The 23,807-nt window shown below is 42.8% G+C and overlaps 2 protein-coding genes across 2 annotated transcripts in view; both read right to left on the bottom strand.

Moving 5' to 3' along the window:
- Positions 1-291: 291 nt before the first annotated feature.
- The window catches only part of CCNH (cyclin H), a 264,197-nt gene continuing 240,681 nt past the window's right edge, over positions 292-23,807 (bottom strand). Inside the window, exon 8 of the mRNA XM_069880012.1 lies at positions 292-303. The gene's annotated coding sequence lies outside the window, so the exon portion shown is untranslated. The remainder of the gene's footprint in view (positions 304-23,807) is intronic.
- Positions 3,961-22,830, bottom strand: ISOC1 (isochorismatase domain containing 1). Its single transcript, XM_069880017.1, has 5 exons — positions 22,522-22,830; positions 10,666-10,785; positions 10,306-10,509; positions 9,808-9,924; positions 3,961-5,870 (listed from the first exon to the last, which is right to left on the bottom strand). The coding sequence occupies exons 1-5, from the start codon at positions 22,792-22,794 to the stop codon at positions 5,724-5,726; spliced, it is 861 nt and encodes a 286-aa protein (XP_069736118.1). The 5' UTR covers positions 22,795-22,830; the 3' UTR covers positions 3,961-5,723.

Raw genomic sequence — 23,807 nt, 5'->3', positions numbered from 1 at the left:
CTTCTGCTTCCTAGAAGGAAATCTGCTCACAGGCTTCTTGCAATGTTTCCCTAGAGCGGCTGGTACTGTGCACTGCAAAGGTCTCTCTCCTGTAGCTCGCCTGCTCTGAGCCTTTGGATGGTCCCAGAACTGATACTTCTTGTCACGTCCTATCGTGGCCACCCATGGATACTGCTGAGTAGCTCACTGTACCGGGGCAGGTTTATGATATATACTCTTGGTATATAATGGTAACAACAATGTAGTGGATTTGTGGCCTGAATACAAGCGTGATGGAAATTAAATCAGATTCTCCTTCCTCTTCTGATATGCTTAAGCAAAACTCTTACACTTTTTACTTTGGGAGAGGGATTGTTAAGAGGCAGGTGGTAAGGAAAATCCTTAACTTTACGTACAAGCTATTTATTCTCAGCTTGTACCTAAAGTATATCCCACTTAATTTATTAATGGCAGACATGACATGTCAGCTCCTCAACATGGCAGGACTCTGTTTTCCTTTTAATTGTATGAAAACCTAATATTTATTCTGCTTAATATCTATTTATGGAATGCTACTTGGAACCCATCTTGTCATTATTCACAGTTAATGAGTGGATCAGGACTTGCCAGAGAAACCAGAGTGGGAGGAATTAACTAGCAGCAGCACCAGTCCCAGCAGAGCACACAACTGTGTCCTGGGCTTCAGCACCATGCTACTAAGCCAGAGCTCAGTAAACTGCTCATTTCCCACCAAACAGAGACTGACACCCTGGCCCACTGAATTAAACAATAAAACAATAAAATAGTACAGAGGAGTGAAATTTTACCCATGCAATTATTTACTTACCTTGGGATTTTTAATATATTAATCCTCATACTACAAATGGCAGAAGCAGCAGTTATGATCTTTAAAACAGTTTCTCTTTTGCATAAGGAAACTTTATACAGGAATGTAACAGTCTTATCTACCTGGTTAGCATGGTCTTACTGGATTATGATTAATATGTCTCATGTGATGTGTTGTTTCTGGTGATTTTCCTGCTCTTGAAACCACAGTGCAGGTAACAGTTCATTCCTGCCCCAGGGATGTCAGTGCCAAGTCTGTGGTGATCTTCAGCTTTTGCTCCAACACTTTTCCCATCTATTTTATTTTGACAGCATAATTCTCACCCTTCCAGCTGGCAATTTTTGTGATACTCGGAGCCAAAAAGCTTAGCAGAGAGTCTGCCTTTGGGACAGTTACAAAGTAATGAAAACAAGGTAAAAACAGTCCTGGAAGGGAAGAAAGTACACAGCAAGACAGAGGCAGGGACTGCTGTGACCTGCTCAGGCTTTGCAAACTTAAGGTATGTAATTCTACATTAATATGTGTTCCAGCTTCTTAACATCACCATGGAAAACAGAAAAATGAGCAATAATCAGAAAACAAGTTTCTTTTCCCATTTTGCCTTTGCACTTCATCGTCTATTCTCTATTAACTGCTCTCTTCATTTGTTCGCTCAATCTTCTTTCTTCAGCAGATAAAAGGGTTTCATTAAAGCAAAGCTTAATGCTGTCAGTGGCAGGAGAGCTGCCAACCCTGGCAGTTTTAGTAAGTCTATTAAGCTGACCTAAGCACGCTAATACTTAATTCCTTCTATTCGCAGCAGTACTTTGCAAATATTCCATTATCTTGTATGAAAAACTAAGTTATGCAATTCAAATGAGTAATAAAAGGCCAGACCCCACTCTCTAGCTAATCTTTACACATACACAGAAAGAGAGATAGATAGATAGATAGTTCTGTTCTAAAAGAAGCAACAACAAATTATCAATTGTAACCTGTGCTGCACCAGAAGCACTTGTTGAGATTACGAAAAGGTCTAACAGGAGCTTCATGAAAGTATTCCGTATCGGAGATCATTAAGAAGAAAGAAGCACTGGACAATCAAAACAGAACTTTTTTTTTCAAGGATTTCCTGCCATAGCCCATTTGCAGAGCAGATGTTCTAAGCCTATCTGAAGGACATATGTTATACCCATCTAGTACAGTTTATCTCTAATTTATCCAGAGGAGAAAAAAAAACAACAAACAAAACAGATTCTACAAATCACTGACCTCTTCTGTCACTGCCACAGAACTTAACATGGTAGAAAATACTCTGAAGAATAACAAGTGAACTATGTAACAGCATTAGTTGGCACCACCACCTATTAAATTCAAAGCATTAATCCTCCTTAATATCATTTGCCTTTTTTCAGATCTCCATAGCTCCAGCTATTACTTCATGTTTAACGAAAACAAAGTTTTTAAAGGAACAAAAGATTGAAGGTTCATCTTTTACATAAGAAAACAAATACGTAGCAGTAGAACAGCTTCAATTCAACAAGAACCTTGACAAAAAATACCTGAGGCTTCTAAAGGAAAACATGAGTGTCAAAAAGAGAAGATTTATCTTAATACTTCTCTCATGAAAGATTAATGTCATTGTTTAGGTAATGTGATTTACATATGGGGCGGGCAGGAGGGAGAGGGCACTATACAGATATCTAATAGAAACATAAATAAATCATACTGCTTATTGAATAAGTGCACATTTACCTGAGAGCTACTGCCAAGCAAGGGCAGAAATTATGGTGGAGCAGTACTACTGCATCATTTCTCCAGCCATTTGGGATGACCATGATACAAAACATTGGCTAGCAACAGCTGATTTTCTATTCATACCCTGTTTTCAGGTTTTGGAAAGGATACTGGAGACATTACTTTTTTTTAGTTCATAGAAAATTATTACATAGGTGGAAATATAATAAAAAGGCCATGGTTCTGTGAATAGACAGGATCATATTTTAAATGCAAAACCTAAACTGTCCCAATAAAAAAACCCAAATACTCATCTTTGTAAGGGTTTAGCAAAGAAAAACTAATAATGCACATGCCTATTATTACGTTTAGTGTAGAATTTATACACTAGCTACTCCAGTGAGGTTAACAACACATTAAGAGCTTTGCACAGAAGCAGAACACTCACCAAGAAAAAGAAACCAGCCTTCTCCATCAAGAGTTGTCTTTCTGCTTCCCCAAGGACCATGAAATAATGCTGAAGCATTCTACAGCAGGTGGCAATCCTGTTGCTTAGCTGTAGCTGTGGCAAAGCCTTCAAATAAAGGACAGCTTGGTACTTAGACAGGGATGAACTACGCTTCTTCACAATCACCTGCACATATGCCTAAGCAATTCTCCTCTCTGCTATTTCATTAATCGATTTCATATCTTTGCAGGGCAAAACAGTACTTACACTAGATAACAGCCTGCAACAGCCTGCAGACGACTTCTCACAGGACTCAGTTCTGCTGTTCTACAGTGTGGGAACATCCACTTATCAGAGAACAGAAAATACAGGTAAGTTAGAGAAAGAATAAGCAAAGGGAATTCTCTCCTATGAATAAACTCACTTTACGTAAGAGAAATATGGCAACATTTTTTTCTGCTCTTTTTAAACAAATGTCCTTAACCTCTCATCTGAATGATCCATGTGATGCTGACTAATGCACCCATCTAGTCTTCAACCATTCTGCCCCTAAATTCACATCTGAGAGCTCAGTTTTATAGCATAACACAGGATATTTCTTCATTCTTATTCTTTAAGCTTGTGTGAAAAAAACCCCACAAATTAAGGACCCTGATAAAAACCTAGTTTGCCACAGAAGGCTATGCAAATACCAAAAGAAAAAAAAAAAGTCAAATCATCACAGAGAATATCAATGTATTTTATAGATTCTTCTCTAGTGCCATCTTGCTAGCAATGATTCCCCTTGTGGCAAAAACCTTAATTAGGAAAGGCCTGTGTGCAAAGGAACTTGTGAGATCTGTCCTCCAACTTATATCAGTATAAAACCGGCAAACTGTTAGTAACAAATACATCCATCTCTTAACCCCCCCTGTATTTGTTACTGAGGAAAACTACACAGGTCCAAAAATAAACATGTAAAAATCCTGTTATCATTTTTCCTTCAATTGCTAACTCTATGCACCATCAACATATAAAGGTAAGAAAGCAATAAACTCATTATTTCCTAAGAAATTTATGGTACTTTAATGCACAGCTGTTGATTTATATAAGTGGACTTTATACTGCTAGGCAACGTGATTAATATACCAGAAAAGACAGTAAAAAGTAGGTCAGTGATATAGGACAATGGTTCTTCAACTCAACTCGCCTCCCTGCCTCCAACCTGAAACATAATGTTCATTCTTCATATTTTGAAGCACTAAATAACACTGTAACTAGACACAGAAAACAAGAATTATTAGACGTTATCCAACCTTGATCTTTACACAAAATTCCCATGACATCTACAGAAATTCCACAGCTGCACAAAACAGAAAAAGGTCTATGGCAAACACAGCTTTCAGGATTTGCTCTTTGATAAATATCACAAGCATAAAAGGGACAGCAAATGTTAACATTTTATTTGTTTTCAACATATAAAGGTTATAACTCTCCGAAACAATTCTTTTAGAGCCATCTTGTGGGGAAAATAAGCGCTTTAAAACAATACATGTACTCTAGTTGATTTTCTACCAAACAGATCAGTGTTCATTATGCCACTTTCTAGTACTCTTCTAAAAAAATAAAGGTCTCACGCACACTGTAAACTTTATACAACATGTTTTAAATGACAAGAACATTGCCTTATGAACAATCATGTGCTAAAAATTTGGTTCTAGATAGAAATTACATATGTCATTAAGTTAAAGACGCTATTTTTCTGAAGTACACCTCTAGGCCAGATTCCATTCAAACTTCCCCCAATTGCATACTACAAAAAATAGCACAAAAACCTGGAGACGCTAAGGTTTCTTAAAGAGCTCATTTGTACAAACGAGGGATCAGACGAAATTATTCCATCTAACCAAAACAGGGTAAAAAAACCCCAAATATAGCTAAACACACTAGTAGATTCACCACTTGAGGCTGAAAAGCTTTTGTTCTTTAATATCCTTAGTATTGCCAATTTATTTAAAGTTTTGGTAATCTTCGGCTAGTTCTGAAGGACTTTACACCCATTGTTTATAAAGAACTCATTAAATCACAGTCTTCTGTTTGTGTAAACTTAAGTGAAGTACAGGGTTGGGCAGTTAGTTGCAGAATAATTAAAAGTCATGATGTAAGCTTCAGCTACCTAGAGCAATCAAACATCAGCTGCTGCTTGATCTATATGCCTTATCTACGAAGCGATTAAATTTTATCCCAGAGAACAAAAGCACACACGTAGTCCATATTTCTTAGTCAGTTTTAAATTATCCCCAATGAACTACCTGATTTACACTAAACATTAAAGTGTATCACATCACATTTATCCCATATGTAATTACCTTCTACTAATACAAAAGTAAAACAGAATCACAGGACGCTTTTACAAAGTGCACAATCAAGAGGTGTCACAGAAATATGCACTTTTTGGAACTGTTACAATCAGTGTATAGTATAGACTAGCAGGCACCTCTGTGAATTTTTGTTTTTTAAGTAAATAAGAAAATTTGAGAACAAAAGGGTCCTACCTCTGGCAGCTGTAACTAAAGAGAACATACTGGCGCCCAGATGTACAACCAGACAATTTTGCTAAGGCAGGCATGAGTATGTCAATTTTTAATTTTACACTTCTACCAAGCTTTGAGTGAAAGAAGGTGTATGTGTGCGCTTACAGCTTTCCTTCCTCCTCTAAGATGACAATGAGATCCGCTTCCTCCACATCCTCTTTTAAACTTTGGAAAGGAGCCCTGACTCAGGGGCACTCGCCTTAATGAGATTTTGGATTTCTTTGAATTTTGGATGTTCCTTATCAGCTACCAGCTGCAGCAATATAGCTTCACTAGTAGTAACTATAATTCCAGTACGAGCAAGACGCTGGAAGAGAAAAGAGCAGAGAGAGAATAACATGAGATACTTGCAAATGTCAGTAAGTATACATTTTGTAAAAAAGATGGATGGTATTTTAAAAAACATCTATTAACAAAAGTATTGCCAATTCCTTTCTGGCATTTCTTAGCAGTGACATTAATAAAGCTAGAATGGAAAGCGACTGGTTTTTGACTTTATTGAGAATAAAGGCTGCCCTGGATTACAAATATAACTTTCTATTTGGAATGGATCCTTTCCCCATGACAGATTTGATATGCAGAAGACCCACCCCTCTTATATGAACATATTAACCCTTCTCCCTTGCTTAGTCCTGAGAATACCTTTCTTCAACCTCATTCAGATTTAAAAGGCCTAGGGAAAAAAGAAAATAGCAAAGTCCAAGCTAAAGGTGTTAAGCTAGACACTTAATCGTAAAAAATTCTCTTTCAGGGCTTCTTATGTAATAGTGCTTTGGTCTTTCAACTAGACAGTATGCTAGTACTAATAATCTCAGGAGACAAAAAGAAAAGCTCTTCTATAGATCTTATAAATCATAGTGGCACAATAGCAGCTCATTTTAACCAAAATATCCTTATAGCCTCAGTGATTCCCAACTTAGTTCTCACAGGCTATAGAAATAAAAGCACTGCTGCGCAGAAAGCAAAACTGAAAGAGGTCTGCTAGATCTTTTAAGTGTGCAACTAAACAGCAGAGCTTCATGCAGCCCAAATCACAGGACTTATTGCAAGGTTTCTGGACTTTTAAGACTGTGGTTATAGCCTACATAGCAAAGTTTTATTTAAGTAAATGCTGACTACCCTTCCCAGCAATAGTACAGATGCTTTGGCAGTAAAAGTCTTCATAGATCAAGCTTTCCCTCCTTTCCCTCTACTAAACCGCACGCTCCACCAAATCTAACAGAGTCCTGAATGAGCCACGGGAGGGCAAGAGCCTGAAAATAAAGATACGTACACCTTCAGATAGCTTTCAGTTGCAATCACTAAAGAGAAGGAAAACTCCAAACTTTCTAAAGCTGACACATCTCACTGCTGTTTATATTTTCAATTACAAAACAGTCAGTGGGGGAAAATTATTAATTCTAGGGGATCAGTGAAGTACATGTAACTACAGTCTATATAATGATAAACTAACCTGGCTAGGTTTACTCAAGTCAATGCTTCCTGCTTGCAATAATGGCAGCAAGCCTTGTGATATTGTTAAGCTGAAACAAAGCAGATAGCTTCCCCAGCTCTCCTGCTCTGTACAATGACGTATTTGTTTAAACCACAGACTCACACAAAAGAGAAAAATAGGAAAATCAAAATCAAATATTATGGCAATGTTTTCAAGATGTTCTTCTCCAGGAATACAACACTGTTGGTTTTAACTAGTAAGGATGAGAGATAAAACAGAGTGTTAAAGAACCTTGCCTTCTAAGAAATGTTGACTAAAAAATGAGAACATCTTCTCTTCAGAAGCAAAACGTACCATAACATGTCAAAGAGGCTGGCATTGCCTTATACAGTATTTCTAGGACTGAGTATAATTTATATAGTTTTGAGATTAGGAGGAATGAAGAGACATGGGCTAAGCATACTGGACAATTTTCAAGGCTAAGGAAAGTTTTCTTAGAACAGAGTCTTTCAGAAGAAGGAAAGCAGCAAGCACGTATTTCATCCACACTGCAGAAGCAAGCAGAACAAACACAGAACAGAAAAGAAATCCAGCAGGAACATACTGAGCTAGCTCAATCCGAGACCAAGCAGTGACACAAAGGCATCTTCATTAGATTGGCAGAGATTAAGAGCAGACACAACCAGGGTCAGTTGTGTTGAATTATTTCACCAACTGAAATTTTGAGAGTTTGGGGTTTCTGGCTGTTCTTTTAAATGCAAGTTTTTGCCTGCTGTCATTTTTAGGCACACAACAGAAACAGAGACAATAACTCCTTAGGGTCGTCCAAGTAGACATGAAAGCTTTGTCCATCAATTAATTCAAACTGCACTACCTAGTACATCTGTTCAGACACTTTTAAGTTCATCACCAGCACCACCAAAACACATGCTGTATCAGGCAGAATGTGGAGAACCAAAGGGGCAGATGGGATTTATTTGCGGGTGCTGAGGAAGTTCGTTGCTACCACTAGGTCACTTTTTATTATCCTTAAAAGGTCACTGTGAACAAAGGAGTGCTGTGTTTCTTCAAAAAGGTAAGGAGAAGGGTGCAGTGAATCCCACCTTAGCTCACCAGGTACGGAGCAAGTTTGCATGAGAGACATTGTCACACTCACCCACTAAAAAAGCACGAATAGAAACTGTATGGTGACACTAAAGCAAGGTTATCCAGTGCTTTGGTATTTTACCAGCTTCCCTAAGGAATGTATTGCCAGAGCCAGGAGAGATTACTGTCATGCTCAGCACATGTATTTCTTTTTCTTGGTCTCCTGCTACCAGGCATGCCCACCTCTTGCCCACTTCAGCCCACAGCATGGAGTAGCATTTTTAAGAGAGGCTCTACAGCACAAAAATGAGACAACATCGGCATGTGCAGCCACACAGGAGGAGGAGGAGGAGTTACTGTCATACAACTGCCTGGCTCATCACAGCAAGCCAGCAAATGTTCCCTGAATCATTTTAATGATAGCTACTTCAGGGACCACAACAGAACATTTTCTTTGTGCTTGCTAAGAAAACATTGCAAAGACATACTAAAATGTTACCTACAGCTAACCAGTTTGTCTGGATTTCAGCTTTTGCAACCAACAATACTTTTAAGATGATCAATACCTTTTTGACTTGAAAGAAAAGCAAAGCCACCTAATCACTGCTTTAAACTCTGTCACACTGAATGAACTACTACGCCTGCAGACACAGTATAAGTGTTAACCAAACGTACAAAGACGTAAACAATCAGGCAAACAGTTTTCCTACATTTGTTTTGCCTGCTACTGCTGCTGTATGATATTGACCTGGGACGCCCATGATTTCAATAATTCCTGCACTCTGTGCGTCACTACACTTTATGTGACAGACGACGTTAAGCTTCCACTTAATCAAAGTCATGGGTTTCATCAAACACTATATCCTGGTGATTTCCCTTCAGCCCTTAATTCTCTTATTCACAAGAAACAGAAGAAATTAAAAGTCTCCAAATCTATGAAAAAACTATAAAGTGCTGTCGTTAATACTAGCTTCAATTTCCAAATAATTGTTAGGGCCTGAGGCAAAAATTGCAATACTTCACATCTACATCAATTTATGATTTACAACAGCAATGCCTGTAGGCCAGTGAGAGCACACTATCAAAAAATCCTTTGCATGAATTTGCTACCAGATAGTTCTACATGCTTTTAAATCTTCTAGTTACTTTTATCTCCGCTTGCTCAACATTTAGTTAAGATTAAGCCCCTAGAACGGGGAGGGGAAGCCTTTACTGTAATCACAAAGTCTTGAGATTAAGCCTTAATTTGTACTGATGAGGAAGAACAGAAGGAAGGACAGACATACAAGGAGCTTTCAACAGGATCACTTACGCTATTACATTGCATTTAAAGGAATTTCAACAGCAGAATAAACTCTGACTGGAACAACAGAAGAAAAAGCTGTGTAGCGCTTTTACTGTGCTGTACAGATAACACTCCATAAGAAAATATCCTAAAATATTAATGGTTATACAGAGTAAATTAGACTGCATGGAACAATCACTTTTAAAATCCAAGTGCTCAAATGGGGTTCCACACATTAAATCGTAATTTAGGGAGGAAAAATAAGGCAGCAACCCTTCTCCTTCCTAGAAGCTATTCTAAAAATCATAGCGCTCACCTCTTCTCAAGTCTACATTAGTCCACTGCTTATTGTCCTTAGAAACTCCTTGTTTTCTGACAATAAGCAGGGAAATCAACATACAGCCCCAAGACAGAGAAAGCCTGGACTAAGAAACTTACCTCAAGTGCAAACATTCTGTCCATCATACTTCTTGATGAGGTGGCATCAGCTACAATATGAACTTCCAGACCTCTGCCGATTAATTCCAGTGCTGTTTGCTGGATGCAGACATGAGTCTACAGTAGAGAAATCAAAGGTAAAAAATACACCAGTAGATCATTGCTACAAAATATGAGCAGCACAATGACAAATTCGAGAATGTAATTAGGGTTCAAACCCACCATTTTCTCTCCCCTACATTACTAGGGAACTCTATGAAGGTTTTAAATGCTACTAAGCTTGACACAAAGAGCCTGTAGTTTACAAATACCTAATTTCAAATTTTATTATAAGAAAATGTCAGACAAATAACAGAAGAATAATGTATTCTGTAGAGGATATATGTGAGCTCTAAGCAATATAAATTGACTTATTTTAATTACAGAAAGCAATGTTTAATACTAGTGTGGGCCAACAGACATTACCATAAAAGAGAACAAGAACAGCAAGGGACATACTTCTACTCCAAATAGGACAACGCTGCGGACTCCAGGGATCTCTGCTAATGCTGCTTCGACTTCTGGCAACACCATTGAAAATTTTGTTTTGGGAAGCACAAGTTTAGCTCCTGTTAAATCAATTTCTTGCACAGTGCTGCCAAGACCTTTGGGATACTGTTCAGTTACAATAACTGGAATTCCTAAGAGTCGTGCACCTTGGAGCTGCAAGAGGGCAGAAAGAAAAGAAATTGTTGAAGAATAATAATACCAAAACCACTGTTATTACCTGAAACTGAAAAACCAGTAAACTGGCCATCTATATAACAATAATTCACGTGTGATCAAAACTCAGTACAAGAAAAAAAGCAAACCCCATACCAGTCGTTGGCCTACGCTGATGATATCCCCAAAATACTTGATGGCAGGCCGGAATCGCTCTTGCATATCACAACAGAAAAACACAGTGCTTGAGGGTGTCAGGTTGCCCAAAGTGGTCATCTAGAAAACAAAATACAGATCATGTTTTCTGTGGCAGTAAAGACTGCTTCAGCAAAGCAGTGGAACCAGAAAGAGCAATGCCTCAGCCAGGTAACAGATTCATGCTACTTTGAGTCAAAATAGGAGAAACTTTTTTCCAGCCTGATTTTGGTATGCTTCCAAATTCAAATGAAGAGCTGATACTGAGCAGTAGAATACATCATCGATAAGTAATCAAGATTTTATTGGTGGGAGACCCTGTCAATGTAAATGTACACAGAAACTTCCAAACCTTGAAGCAGAATGGAGGATGATACTGCCCAAAGTGCTGCACTACAAAAAAAAAAAGTAACAACAGCAAAATTACATTCTTCAAATTAATTTATGAATTCACAGCTCTTGGAACAGACATAAAATCAGGACAAAGTAAAGTTTAGAAAAGATAATAATCAGACTTCCACCTGTTTTCAATACTGTTTGTACAGATATTTTTAACAGTTTAATCATGCAGTCAGTTTGTTTTGTCTAGGGCATATTTTAGTACAAGTCTGATGTCCAAAGACTAGAATGATAGCAGAGAAGCTTGTTGGTATTAAGATCAGAAACTGAACTGAACATATTTTAATGACAAAAATAATCTCCCAGAGTTTCTCTCCTATTGGCTACCAACAGGGGCAGAAGAAGAGGACTAAGAAAAAAAGAAATGAAAGATTGCATTTCCCCACACTTTGAAAGAGTGTTTTGTATTTGTATGAAATTACTTTCGCTACCTGCAGAAGCAAAAGATAAGACTTCAGCTGGAGGCTAAAGGGAAAGAAAGCTGCTACATACTAGCATTTAGTTATAACACAATTCAAGGGAAATTACATCCATCCAGGAGCCTTTCGACAGACTGATAAATGAAATTGAATAAAGTGCTTCTGGGAAGTAGCCATTAACTGTATGCACTTCATTTTCTGCAAACTGAGGTTGTGATTTCTAAACTAGAACAAAAATCTGTAAAATAGCATATTTTGGAAGAGCATGGATATATTTGGCTTACGTGACAAGTTTTGATAGGGGAGGGAGGCTGCAGGGGTGGCTTTGTCGAGAAGATGCCAGAAGCTGGCCCCCACAGAGGGCCCCACACTGGAGCAGGTAGATGCCCAAAGGAGGCTGTGACCCTATGGGAAGCCTGCACTGGAGCAGGTTTGCTGGCAGGACCTGTGAACCCACGGACAGGAACCCTCGCAGGGTTTGTTGGATTACTAGGAAGATTTGTTGGATTACTAGGAAGATTTGTTGGATTACTAGGAAGACTTGTGCTGGAGCATTTCATTCCTGAAGGACTGTACCCCATGGAAAGGACCCATACCGGAGCCGTTTGTGAAGGACTAAAGCCTATGAGAACAACCCACATCGGAGAAGTTCACGAAGGGCTATCTCCCATGGGAGGGAACTCATGCCGGAGCAGGGAAAGAGTGTGAGGAGGAAAGAGTGGCAGAGATGAAGTCTTATGAACCAACTGCAATCCTCATTCCTTGTCCCCCTGTGTCATTAGCAGGAAGCAGGTAAAGGAATCAGATGCGAAGCTAAGCCTGGGAAAAATTGATAGGTTGTGCAAAATTGTTTTTACATTTGTTCTTATTTCTTGTTACTCTACTCAGTTATTGACTGGTAATAATTCTCCACGTGGAGTTTATTTTGCCTGTGACAGTAACTGGTAAGCAATCTCCCTGTCCTCGCCGTATTTTCTACCCCTGTCCCGTTAAGGAGGAGGAGTGATGGAGCAGTGTGGTGGGTACCTGGCAACAAGTCAAGGTCAACCTGCTGCAAGGGAACTGAGATTCATTAAATATTAGTCCCAATTTTTTCATTTATTCACACCATCTCCTGAGTAACACAGTTCTAATCTCAATTTCCAATGCTAAAAAACTACAACAATGGTCACACTCAGCCATACAGAATGGCCAGTTCAAACCACTGTGAAAATTACTTGTGTGTTAGAATTGTAAGCCCTAAAACTTTGCATCTTTCGGATTCAGTACACCACTACTGTCAAAACAGCAAATGTTCATAACCTTAGTTCCTCCAGTCCTTCACAGAATCATAGAATTATTTGGTTGGAAAAGACCTTTGTAATAATCAAGTCCAACCGTACCTGTCCACTACTAATCCATGGCCCTGAGCACCTCATCTACTCATCTTTCGAGTATCTCCAGAGATGGTGACTCCATCACTTCCCTGGGGAGCCTGTGCCAGTGCCTGACAACTCTTTCAGTAAAGAAACTTTTTCCTAATATCTAATCTGAATCTGCCCTGGCACAACTTGAGGCCATTTCCTTTCGTCCAATCACTTTGGAGGAGACCAAACCTGGGAGAAGGGACCAAACTTGGGAAAAGGGACCATACCTGGGAGAACAGATCACCTTGTAGGTAAAACGGCAATACTAACAATACAAGCGTTACAAAGGCAAATTGAGTAAGGATGACAAAGAAGATGTTCTAAAACTGGACTCATGGATGCCATAGGAAGACAGAAGAGGATCACAACACGCATCAGGGCAATCTTTTTTGCTAAGAAGCTACAGCTGTGCTGAAACAGGTTATCATGGGAGGCAGGATGCTCATCCATGGTGGTTTCAACATTCAGCAAAGAGGCAGCTGATTGGATCATGAACTGGCTTTGCATAGGAGTTAGGGAAGGAAGCCTCTAGGTATTTCTCCCAAGTAACACTTCTGTGACTCTACATCATGTAATAAATGAGGCCCAACACAAATAATGCTTGAAAATAAAATTAAATAGTGAATAACCACCTTGTTCTTGAGCACCATTCATCTACACGTCTGAATGATGCAGTAGCCATTTGGTGGGAAGTACTTACAAACAATTCAACACTGCACTGAGCACCTACTGTGACCCATTATAACTTGGGAAATTACTACCACAAGAGCAGTCAATCACGACATTTAACTTTCCTATCATTCAGCAGCAGAAATAGAGTTACTGGAATAAACAATATTTGTAAGTGTGCCTCCCACTCCGAAAATGTGTCATTTTGTCTTGGCATTTATATGACAAGAAAAGAATATTATTTTCTTTTATAAATCATTCCACCACTTCATTTTTTTTTTAAGATCATTCTGAACTACTGCAAACCAGCATGGATTGTAGAGTGTGTAGAGTGATCTACCCTCAATACACACCTTCCTATGCCAAGGCAGTGGATGGCACAACCATCCTTAGCAGAGGAACAAGCTTGAATAGACTAGTAAGGCCTTTGAGAAGCTGCAGTCTGCCTCTACAGAAGGATCAGCCTAACACAGTTATTATTCACAGATCCTGTCTGGTCTGACCCATCAGCAATACACAACATACACAACTACGATGCAATCCATCCCTCTGCTCTGTTATCTCTAGCTTGCACTGTTTTCACATGCACGGATCCTTTGTTGCCATTTAAAAGCATAATTTCCAGTTCTGTCCATGGTGGATTTGAAATGCAAGAGCATTACCATCCTCCTTCACATGCATAACCATGCACAAACACTTACTACTATACTTCAAGACTAGGATCTGGTATCCTTTAGTCCTTGTACTCCCCTCACTTATTCTAAAATATATCTAATACTTTCAAGCTTTCCTCATACAACTCAAATCATTTTCATTGCCCTTTCTGGAGTGCTTTTCAAATTGCAGTCTATAGCGTGGCATCCCATGCTACTGTAACAGTAGTATTTCGCTGCCCGTAATACTTCTCAGCACTAGTAAAGCCTCAGAGAAGATCAGTCAATTCACAGCCCTTGCAGGCCCTGTTCAATTTGCACGTCCCAGTATGGTATTCCCTCATTTCATAATTGATGATACTTAGACTCCTGAGATGCATTTTAGTCTCAAACCATCCCTTGAACTCTCCCTCATCTTTGATTTGCGTAGATTACTACTTCCAACTGAGCACAGGAATTATTTCCGCCTTTGTTGCTTCCATTTTGAACTGCATCTTGCTTTACCTTGTTTCTCCAACTTGCCAAGAAAAGCCTGATTTCTGCTCTCTCAGATGCTTGCAGTTCCTCCCAGCTTAGCATCTTCTGCAAAAGTAGTATTTGCCCCAAGTTTCAGCAATGACATGGGTGATGGAATATTTACAAACAGTAGGTTTGGAACAGATCTTATAGAGCCCAATTCACTTTATTCTGATTTGACAGTGAAACACAGAAGAAAACCAACAGCCTTTCCAGCCAGTGAGCATCCTCATTACAGACTTCCACTGAATTCATAATACCACACGTTTATGACAAACATCACAGGCAGCTGGAGCAAAAGCTTTATATCTGCTTTCCTCTATTATCAAGTTGGTTTCATATGATTTAATTTATCCCTTCAGTTTAATACCAGCACTCTAACAGAAAGATGAGTCAACAATATATTTGCCAAATAAAAGCTTTTACAAAATAATTCCTATATTGGTTTTTGTATTTATTGCTGATTAACTTGCAGTCTGAATCAAGTCGCACAACACATGGCAGAAAAAGAAGAAATGAGAAGAAATTGTGGGATCAAAAATTCAAAATTTGCTGGTGTTACTTGGAATAGATGTGGGAAAGACAGAGCACAGCTCAGCGCAACAGAAAGCAGCTGGAAGTTAAGTTTCATAAATAGTAGCTAATGCTGGTCATAAATATATTCAGAGAAGTATCTGCTATGTATAAAGGAAAGTTGCTATCTACGGGCTTGTCTGTGTGGCACAGTGTGGTTTACACTGGCTATAGGAAAAAATTTCTTTACCAAAAAAAGAGTGGTGAAGCATTGGAATCAACTGCCTAAGGAAGTGGTAGAGTCTCCATCCCTAGAGGAGTTAAAAAAATGTGTAGCCATGGCACTCCAGGGCATGGATCAGTAGGCACAGTGGTGCTGGGCTAACACTTGGACTGGATGATCTTGGAGGTCTTTTCCAACCTTAATGACTCTATGATTCTATAAATCCTGATACTCACTTGCTCTCAAAGCCATCACACCCTTACAGCTGCACATCAGGGACACGAGACACTTCCACCTCACCCACTCCCTGATGGTGGAAACCATGACCACCTGCACCCTACCACTGAGTTGGGGTGGGGGCAAACCTATGCCCCAACATCAAACCCTGGGCTGGCACACCAGCACCTCTTTGCTTTCACTCCAAGGAGCAACAGGCTGGGCAAGGACGATGAGCCACTGCAGCCACATAGTATCTGTCCAAATCCATCCTGAAGAGATCATCTACTCAGCTACATTTAAAACTAAATTTAAAAGCATAAAACCCCCAATGCCAAATCCCACATGCAGGATACATTTGTTTTGCCTACTGCTTCTCAGTAAGTCGCCTCAACTTTCATTCCTCCAGCAGGAAGTTAATCACAGCACAACCAGAATAGGTATGTCAAACGGACACGTAACCTGATGCAGCTCTATTACCCAGCTAGAGAAGTCATCTCTAGGACCTTGTCCAGACCAGGATTTAAAGGTATACTGTCACAAGTTACATACAGCTTTAAATCCTACTCTAGAAAAGGCCTAGGTGGGAAAGGTCAGGTGTTTTTTCACATCTATTTCATGTCTGATGATTATTATCAATCATATAAAATGTGACTGTGATAAAGTATTGTAATTACAGAATCAGCTACACAAAAACATTCACATATACTGGCTCTTTAACTGTACTTTCCCTTTTCAAATTTCAGAACACCACTACACACAAATAAAAACGCACTTTTTCCCCCAGTATTTGTTATGAATGGGAAGACAGAAGCAAAGAAATAATCTCATGTGATTACTGACATCACTAGTCACATCATAAATCTCTTGCCAAGGTTACCTAGAAAAAGGTAAGAGTGGAGGACCTCTCAGTCTGAGTATTTCAAGGATGCATAAAAAGACAATCGTGAGAAGATGGTGACTATCACATTTTCTTCACCTGTACTTCTAAAAGGAAATCTGTCAGATTCAGTTTTATTTTGCTGCTTGTCTTTCAAAGGGGAAAAAAAAACCCTGAAGAAATTAAGTTTAATGTATTTCAAGTGAAAAATAGGTTACAAGTGTTTCAATTTAGGAATATAAATATTTATTTCATGCCAAGCCAAAGTACAGCCTTTTATAGACAATTCAGTATTTAAAAAGGACAGACTTAATTATATGAACATCATGTGCTTATCTAACTAAGACAGTAAAAGATTCTTCATCAAAATCCAAAATGATTAAAATATTTGCTGCAAAGATACGCAAACTAGGAGTCTGGATTTGAAGAAAACTTTCTTCCAGTATTTCCAGTCCTTCTCCCTCCTTCTTTAAGGTTCTAAGTACAGCTTTTTTTTAAAAAAAAAAAATCTATTTGGAACACTATATTTAATTGAGGTACTAATGTATGAGATTTATAATTGAACTCTTTTAAGAAAAAATAAGGCAAACAACTGCCCTCACCTAGCTCATACCCTGCAATTTATGCTTTGTCTTTCCTAGTCTTCAGAAAGTGGTCTTAGGCTCATGAGTTAATGTTACTTTTACTTCCAAAGCATCTGAATGTCACAATATTAGATATGTGTAAAAACAGTGAAAGACCTGTGTAATTTTACAGTTCTATTTTATTTACTTTATCTTGCAGCAGCAGTTAAGGATCATTCCGCAGCAGCTTTCTGCAAGAGAAAGGCATGCCTATGTCTTTTAAAAAACCACTTTGAAGTAGAGGCGCATTATGCAATGATTTCAACAATAACTTTCCCCTTCTACCTGTACCATCTTAAGGTTACAAGTCTGTAAACGCAGAGCTGAAGGGAAGTCACCTTGAAGTTATGACAGAGACTGTGAAACAGCCTCTCTTAGGCATAGATTTGAATGCCGCCTGAGCTACTCTATTACACGGCTGCAATGAGCATAGCTATCTTGTCTTCCAAAATCAGCTTCACTCCTGCAAAGGCAGCTGCAACAGTTACAGCAAAACACAATAGTTTCAGTAGACCCATTTAAGTGCATTTAGAGGTAGAAGAGTTTAAAGGGGTCCTGCATATCCCTTGCCTCAACTATAAATGTTATTCTATTAAAACTTTTAAAACCCATAAAATTCACGAAAAGCAGATGTCTCCTTTCTGGTAGTACTCAGACTCTCAAGTTGCAAGCAAATGCCCCCCTAATCTGCTGGGAGAGGCCAAAGGAATAGTCCCTCTTCACTGCACGTCTGCGGTTTAGGAGTTTCAAGAGCGACAAGAGTGGCCTGGCTGAACATCAGCATCCAGCCAATAACTGCATCCCACTGCCGAACACTGGGAGGCCGTTAAAAGTTGAAGTGTCTGTTCTGTGCTACGACAGCTAAACCAAACAAACGTACATATTTGAGCACAGTACAAAGGCACAAATGCAACTGAAAAGCAAATGTCCCTGTAGAGATCGAGCCTTGGATTGAGCTGCATGGAGTGGCTTCCGAGGGCAGCATATGGCAATTTCTCTGTGAGATTACTGTGCCCCTCAACAGCAGCGACAGGAAATTAAAACAGCCCAAATACTGTTTGGTGCTGACATTTCTTAAGCTTCTGCAAGAAAAGTCATCCTTCCACAACAGGAATCAAGACAGGGAGACACCGTTCCACAGCTCACGGGTGCTACCACCCTAGGATTTAAAATGCCACTCCTAGCTAAAGGCATACATGTAATTTATAAAGCGTGCACATGAAAATACCAGAATTGTTGTCTAGGGATAGAGATGTTAGCATCTGTGAATCTTAATTTTAAACCAAATGTGCCTTTCCAAATATGGAAGTCAAATGACATCAGTGAGCAAAGGTTGTCCCTCTTGAAAGACACATTCAAAATGAGTATGCCACATGCAGAGCTGACAAACCTATGTCATGTGTAGCTGCAGATAAAACATCGGAGGGGGAGAGCACACAATAGCGGCAGTGCATCAATCAACATACGGAAAGAAAGTATAATCTTCCCATCAGTAAATCCTAAAGGTCTTAAAAAGCGCAGCTGTGACTGTATCAGACCAAATGTTCCCCGAGTGAGTGATCTCTGAGCACCTGCCAGTGGCTCAAGGCAAGCTGACTGACATCATTGTGATGTCTCCAGCTCATTCTCAGCTGCTGAAGTGCATCAAGGAGACAATTAAAATAATACAAGAGTACCACCCTTTTCATATCAACAGTTGCTACCGCCACAAATTTGCAACAGTATCGGTGAAAGCAGCTAATCCATTAGGCAATTAATGCACTAAATATTGGTTCACTCTGAAACTTTGCAGTCAGTTAAAGCTGCATCTGCACCCTAGGAATGACACGTCATTCCATATCTCAACGCTGACCTTCTACACAGAGATGCATGTCCTGCTACAAACGCTCAGGCTGCATTTACGGTTTCGGTGCTGAGGCTATCTGCAGGAGCGTTTTTGCAGAGCAGTGATCCGCACTCACCAATATGAAACGAAATCCTGACCTGCACCACTGCTACATGCTCAGATTACACAAAAAAACTCTTGCTTCAAATAACACCCATGCCAACTCCTTCTGCAAGTTGCAGACTGTCCTCTGCGGTTTCTCTGGCTGGGCCCCCATCTGTTCTGTTTCTAACACACAAAGGGGAAAGGTTTAAAACTGAATACAATCACTGAAAAACGATTAAATTAATAATAAATGACAAAATAAGTTATTAAGCTAGTTTGGTATTCTTATCCATTCTTTCCACAGACGGGTTAAGGAAAGGACAAATGTCTCGAAAGTCATTCTTGATGTGCAGTCTGAGCACCTTGAGGCTTCACGGGTTCAATACACTACAATTAAGTGGGGGTTACAAACAGTGCAAAGTAGACTTTTTCAGGCAACATAAAGAGAAGATGGGCAACATTTCAGTTTTTGTGACATTCCTTTTTCAACTTGCTAGTAATGTCAGCTTGGCAATCTAAAACTTAATTACAAATTAAAAAGAATGTTCTGAATTAATGCATTGTGTTTTTTTTAAAAAAAAGAAGTTTATTTCTCTGATCCTGACAAAAGGAAAAAAGCAATTTTGCTCTGAGTCCAACTATTACAGCAGGACTGGCACAGATCTCTGGTGTGCATAAAGATATCTTAGTATGAAATACACGTACTGTATTCGTCTGGCAGTCTGGCTTCCTGGTTTGTGGCCACAAAACCAGTGAATTATGAACCTGTGAATGGGAAAGAGGGTTTTTAGGGGGCAAGAAGGGATACAGGAATCCTAGGGACCTACGAGCTGTAAGACCTTTGACAGAGCCCTCCTTACCCATACCCTTTGGGTTTCCACCTAGCAGCATTCCCTGTGGTTGAGGTTGGGAGCACCAACCACCTGTTTTGAGGGAAAAACATTGGCTCTTTCATCTATTTCACTGGTTCTTTCGGCTATTTCAGGCTACCTTCCCATTCATAGGGCTGAGGAGGTTACGACTTGCTGGAGGCAAAGCGTGGTTAACCGAACAAGTGTGAGAGCACACCTGCCTTGGGGAAACAGGAGTTTTCAGGGAGAGAGAAGTCAAGGTGGGTTTGCGGAGCTCTGTCTGGCCACTACTGCAACTCCTGGGCAGGGTGCGAGGGACAGACAGACACAGTGCAGGGGCAGACAGGCAGGGAGCAAGGAACAGACAGACACAGTGCGGGGACAGACAGACGGAGTGGAGCGAGAGCTGTGCAGAGTGCAGGGAGAGGTGGACACTGAGCAGGGTGGGCCAGGCAGGGTGCAGGAGGAAGCCAGACATGGTGCGGGGACAGACGGACACAGTGCAGGGATAGACAGACATACTGTGGGGACAGATCGGAACAGTGTGGGGACAGAGAGATATGGGTCGGGGCAGCCAGGCATGGTGGAAGAAGAGCTGGTTAGGGTGCAGGGACAGACAGACACAGTCCAGGGAGAGCCGGGCAGTGTGCAGGGAGAGACGGACACAGTGTGGGGACAGACAGACACGGTGTGCAGGAGAGATGGACGCAGTGTGCAGGACAGACGGGCAGTGTGCAGGGACAGACACAGTGTGGGGGCAGACAAACATGGAACAGGGACAGATAGACACAGCGTGGGGGACAGACAGACAGGCTGCAGGAACAGATGGACACAGTGCGGGGACAAACAGACCTGGTGCGGAGACAAGTGGACACAATGCAGGGACAGCTGGGCACAGTGCAAGACAGATGAACATGGTGTGGAGGGACAGACAGGCATGGTGCAGGGACAGATGGACACGGGATGGGAGAACAAGGCAAGGAGCAGGGACAGCTGGGCACGGGATTCAGACAGATGGACACAGTGCAGAGAGAGCTAGGAACAGTGCAGGGACAGACCAACACAGTGTGGGGATAGATGGATGGACATGGTGCAGGGATGGATGGGCAGGGAGCGGGGAGAGACGGGCACGGTGCAGAGGCAGATGGACATGGGATTGGGATAGAAGGACATGGCATGTGGGCAATGTGTGGGGACAGACAGACAAAGTGGAGGGAAAGCCAGGCAGTGTGTGGGGACAGATGGACATGGGACGGGGACCGATGGATGCGCTGCAGTGAGAGCTGGACTCATGACAGGAACAGATGGACACGGTGCAGAGAGAGCCAGGCAGGGAGCAGGGACAGACAGACACGGGATGGGGGTAGATGGGCACAGTGCAGGGACAGACAGACAACGGAGGGGGAGAGCCAGGCATGGTGCAGGGACAGACGGACACAGTGCTGGGACAGGTGGACATGGTGCTGGGACAGGCAGATGCAGTACGGACACAGATGGATGTAGTGTGGGGACAGACAGACACAGTGCAGTGAGAGCCGGGCAGTGTGCTGGGACAGACAGACAGGGTGCGTGGAGAGATGGACGCGGTACTAGGACAGCCGGACACAGGGCAGGGACAGACGTGGTGCATGGACAGATAGACATGTGCAGGGACAGACAGACACGGAGCGGGCACAGACAGACACGGAGCAAGGAAAGCCATACACAGTGCAGGAAGCAGCCGGACAAGGAGCTGGGACAGATGCACACGGAGTTGAGACAGACAGACACTGTGCATGGACAGATGGACACGGTGCAGGGGGCAGACACAGAGCTGGGACAGACGGATGCGGAGTTGGGACAGACGGACACGGTGCAGGGGAGAGACAGACGCGGCGCGGGAACAGACGGACACGGAGCTGGGACAGACGGATGCAGAGCGCGGACAGGCGAAAATGGTGCAGGCGGCAGACAGGCACGGAGCTGGGACAGACAGACACGGAGCTGGGACAGACGGACACAGAGCTGGGACAGACAGGCAGAGCAAAGACAGACAGGCACGGAGCAGGGACAGACGGACGCGGAGCTGGGACAGACAGGCGGAGCTGGGACAGACGGGCACGGAGCTGGGACAAACGGACGCGGAGCTGGTTCAAACGGATGCAGAGCTGGGACAGACAGACACGGAACTGGGACAGACGGACACGGAACTGGGACAGACAGGCGGAGCAGGGACAGACAGACACGGAGCTGGGACAGACAGGCGGAGCAGGGACAGACAGGTGGAGCAGGGACAGACAGACATGGAGCTGGGACAAACGGACGCGGAGCTGGGACAGACGGACACGGAACTGGGACAGACGGACACAGAACTGGGACAGACACGTGGAGCAGGGACAGACGGACACGGAGCAGGGACAGACAGGCGGCGCAGGGACAGACAGACACGGCGCTGGGACAGACAGGTGGAGCAGGGACAGACAGACACGGAGCTGGGACAGACGGACACGGAGCGGGGACAGCCGTAGGCGCGGTCTGACCTGTATCTGCAGCGGCACCAGGCGCACCTTGCAGCGCTCGCTGACCACGAAGCCCTTAGGCAGGTCGATGTACTGGCTCCACTCCTCGGCGAAGACCTGCACCACGAACTTGCGGTGCACGTCGATCCGGTCCCCGTAGAGGCTGAGGAACTTCTGGATGAGCAGCTCGTAGCCGGCGCCGTGGGGGACGCTGGAGGGGCGGGCGAAGACGGAGAAGCAGAAGAGCACGGGCACGGAGCCGCCGCCGCCGCCCGCAGCCTCCGCCGCCGCCATTTCGGGGCAGCCGCGCCGAGCGCCGCGCCAGCCACCGCCTCCCAGCGCCCGCCCCGCCTCCGGCCCGCGGCCCGCGGGGGAGGGAGCGCCGGTCCGGGCGCCGAGGGACGGGGAGGGACGGGGAGAGGGAGGGGAGAGGGAGGGGAGGAGGGAAGGAGGCGGGGAGAGGGAGAGAGGGAAGAAGAGAGACAAAGGCAGGGAGGCAGAAAGGGGTGGAGGGGTGCAGAGAGGGAGAGAAAGTGAGGCAGGGAGAAAGGAGTGTTGGGGGAGAGTGAAGGAAGGATGGAGAGAGGGAAGCAAGAGAGGAAGGGGGCAGGGAAGTAGGGAGGGAGAGAGAAAAGGAAGGAGGGAGAAAGGGATGGGGGAGAAAGGGAAGGAGAGAAAAGGAGGCAGGCTGAAAGGGAGAGGGAAAGAAGGAGGGAGGAAGGGAAGCAGGGAGAGAAGAAGGGAGGCAGGGAAAGAAGGAGAGAGGAAGGAAGGAAAGGAGAGAAGGGGAAGGAAGGAGGCAGAGGGAAGGAGAGAGGCATGGGTGAGGCAGAGAGGGATGGGTGAGGCAGAGAGTAAGGGAGGGAGGAAGAGGGGGATGCGGGGGAAAAAGGAGAGAGGGAAGGAGGGAGGCAGGGAGAGAGAAAGGATGGAAAGAGGGGGGCAGGGAGAGAGGTAGGTGGAGGGGGTGAGAGAGGGAAGGAGGGAGGAAGGGATAGAGCAAGGGGGACAGAGTGGGAGGGAGAAAGAGGGAGGTGGAGAGAAAGGGTTGCTGGGGGGAGAGAGGAAGGGGTTCAGGGAGAGAGGAAGGGAGGCATGAAAGGAGGAGAGAGGAAGAGAGGGATTCAGGGAGAAAGGAAGGAAGGGAGGGAAGAAGGAAGGCAGGGAGGGAGAAGGGAAGGAAGGGAGGGAAGAAGAGGCAGGTGGAGGGAAGGAGTGAAGAAGGAAGGCAGGGAAGGAGAAAGAAAGGCAGGGAAGGAGGGATGTAGGGAGGCAGGGATGAAGGGATAGAGATGGAAAGAGGGAGA

This window comes from Phaenicophaeus curvirostris, chromosome Z, assembly GCF_032191515.1.
Source record: "Phaenicophaeus curvirostris isolate KB17595 chromosome Z, BPBGC_Pcur_1.0, whole genome shotgun sequence".
NCBI lineage: Eukaryota > Metazoa > Chordata > Aves > Cuculiformes > Cuculidae > Phaenicophaeus > Phaenicophaeus curvirostris.
Note: the sequence above shows the minus strand (reverse complement) of the source record. Positions and strands in the feature narration are given on the sequence as shown.

Bases quoted from the DNA above. Each gene is read 5' to 3' on its own strand.
- ISOC1 (XM_069880017.1), bottom strand. From the start codon at position 22,794: ATGGCGGCGGCGGAGGCTGCGGGCGGCGGCGGCGGCTCCGTGCCCGTG. The intron at 9,925-10,305 runs GTATGTCCCTTG...TCTCTACTGTAG, and splicing joins TTGTCCTATTTGGAGTAGAA to ACTCATGTCTGCATCCAGCA. The intron at 5,871-9,807 runs GTAAGTTTCTTA...TTTCTCTTCCAG, and splicing joins ACAGAATGTTTGCACTTGAG to CGTCTTGCTCGTACTGGAAT.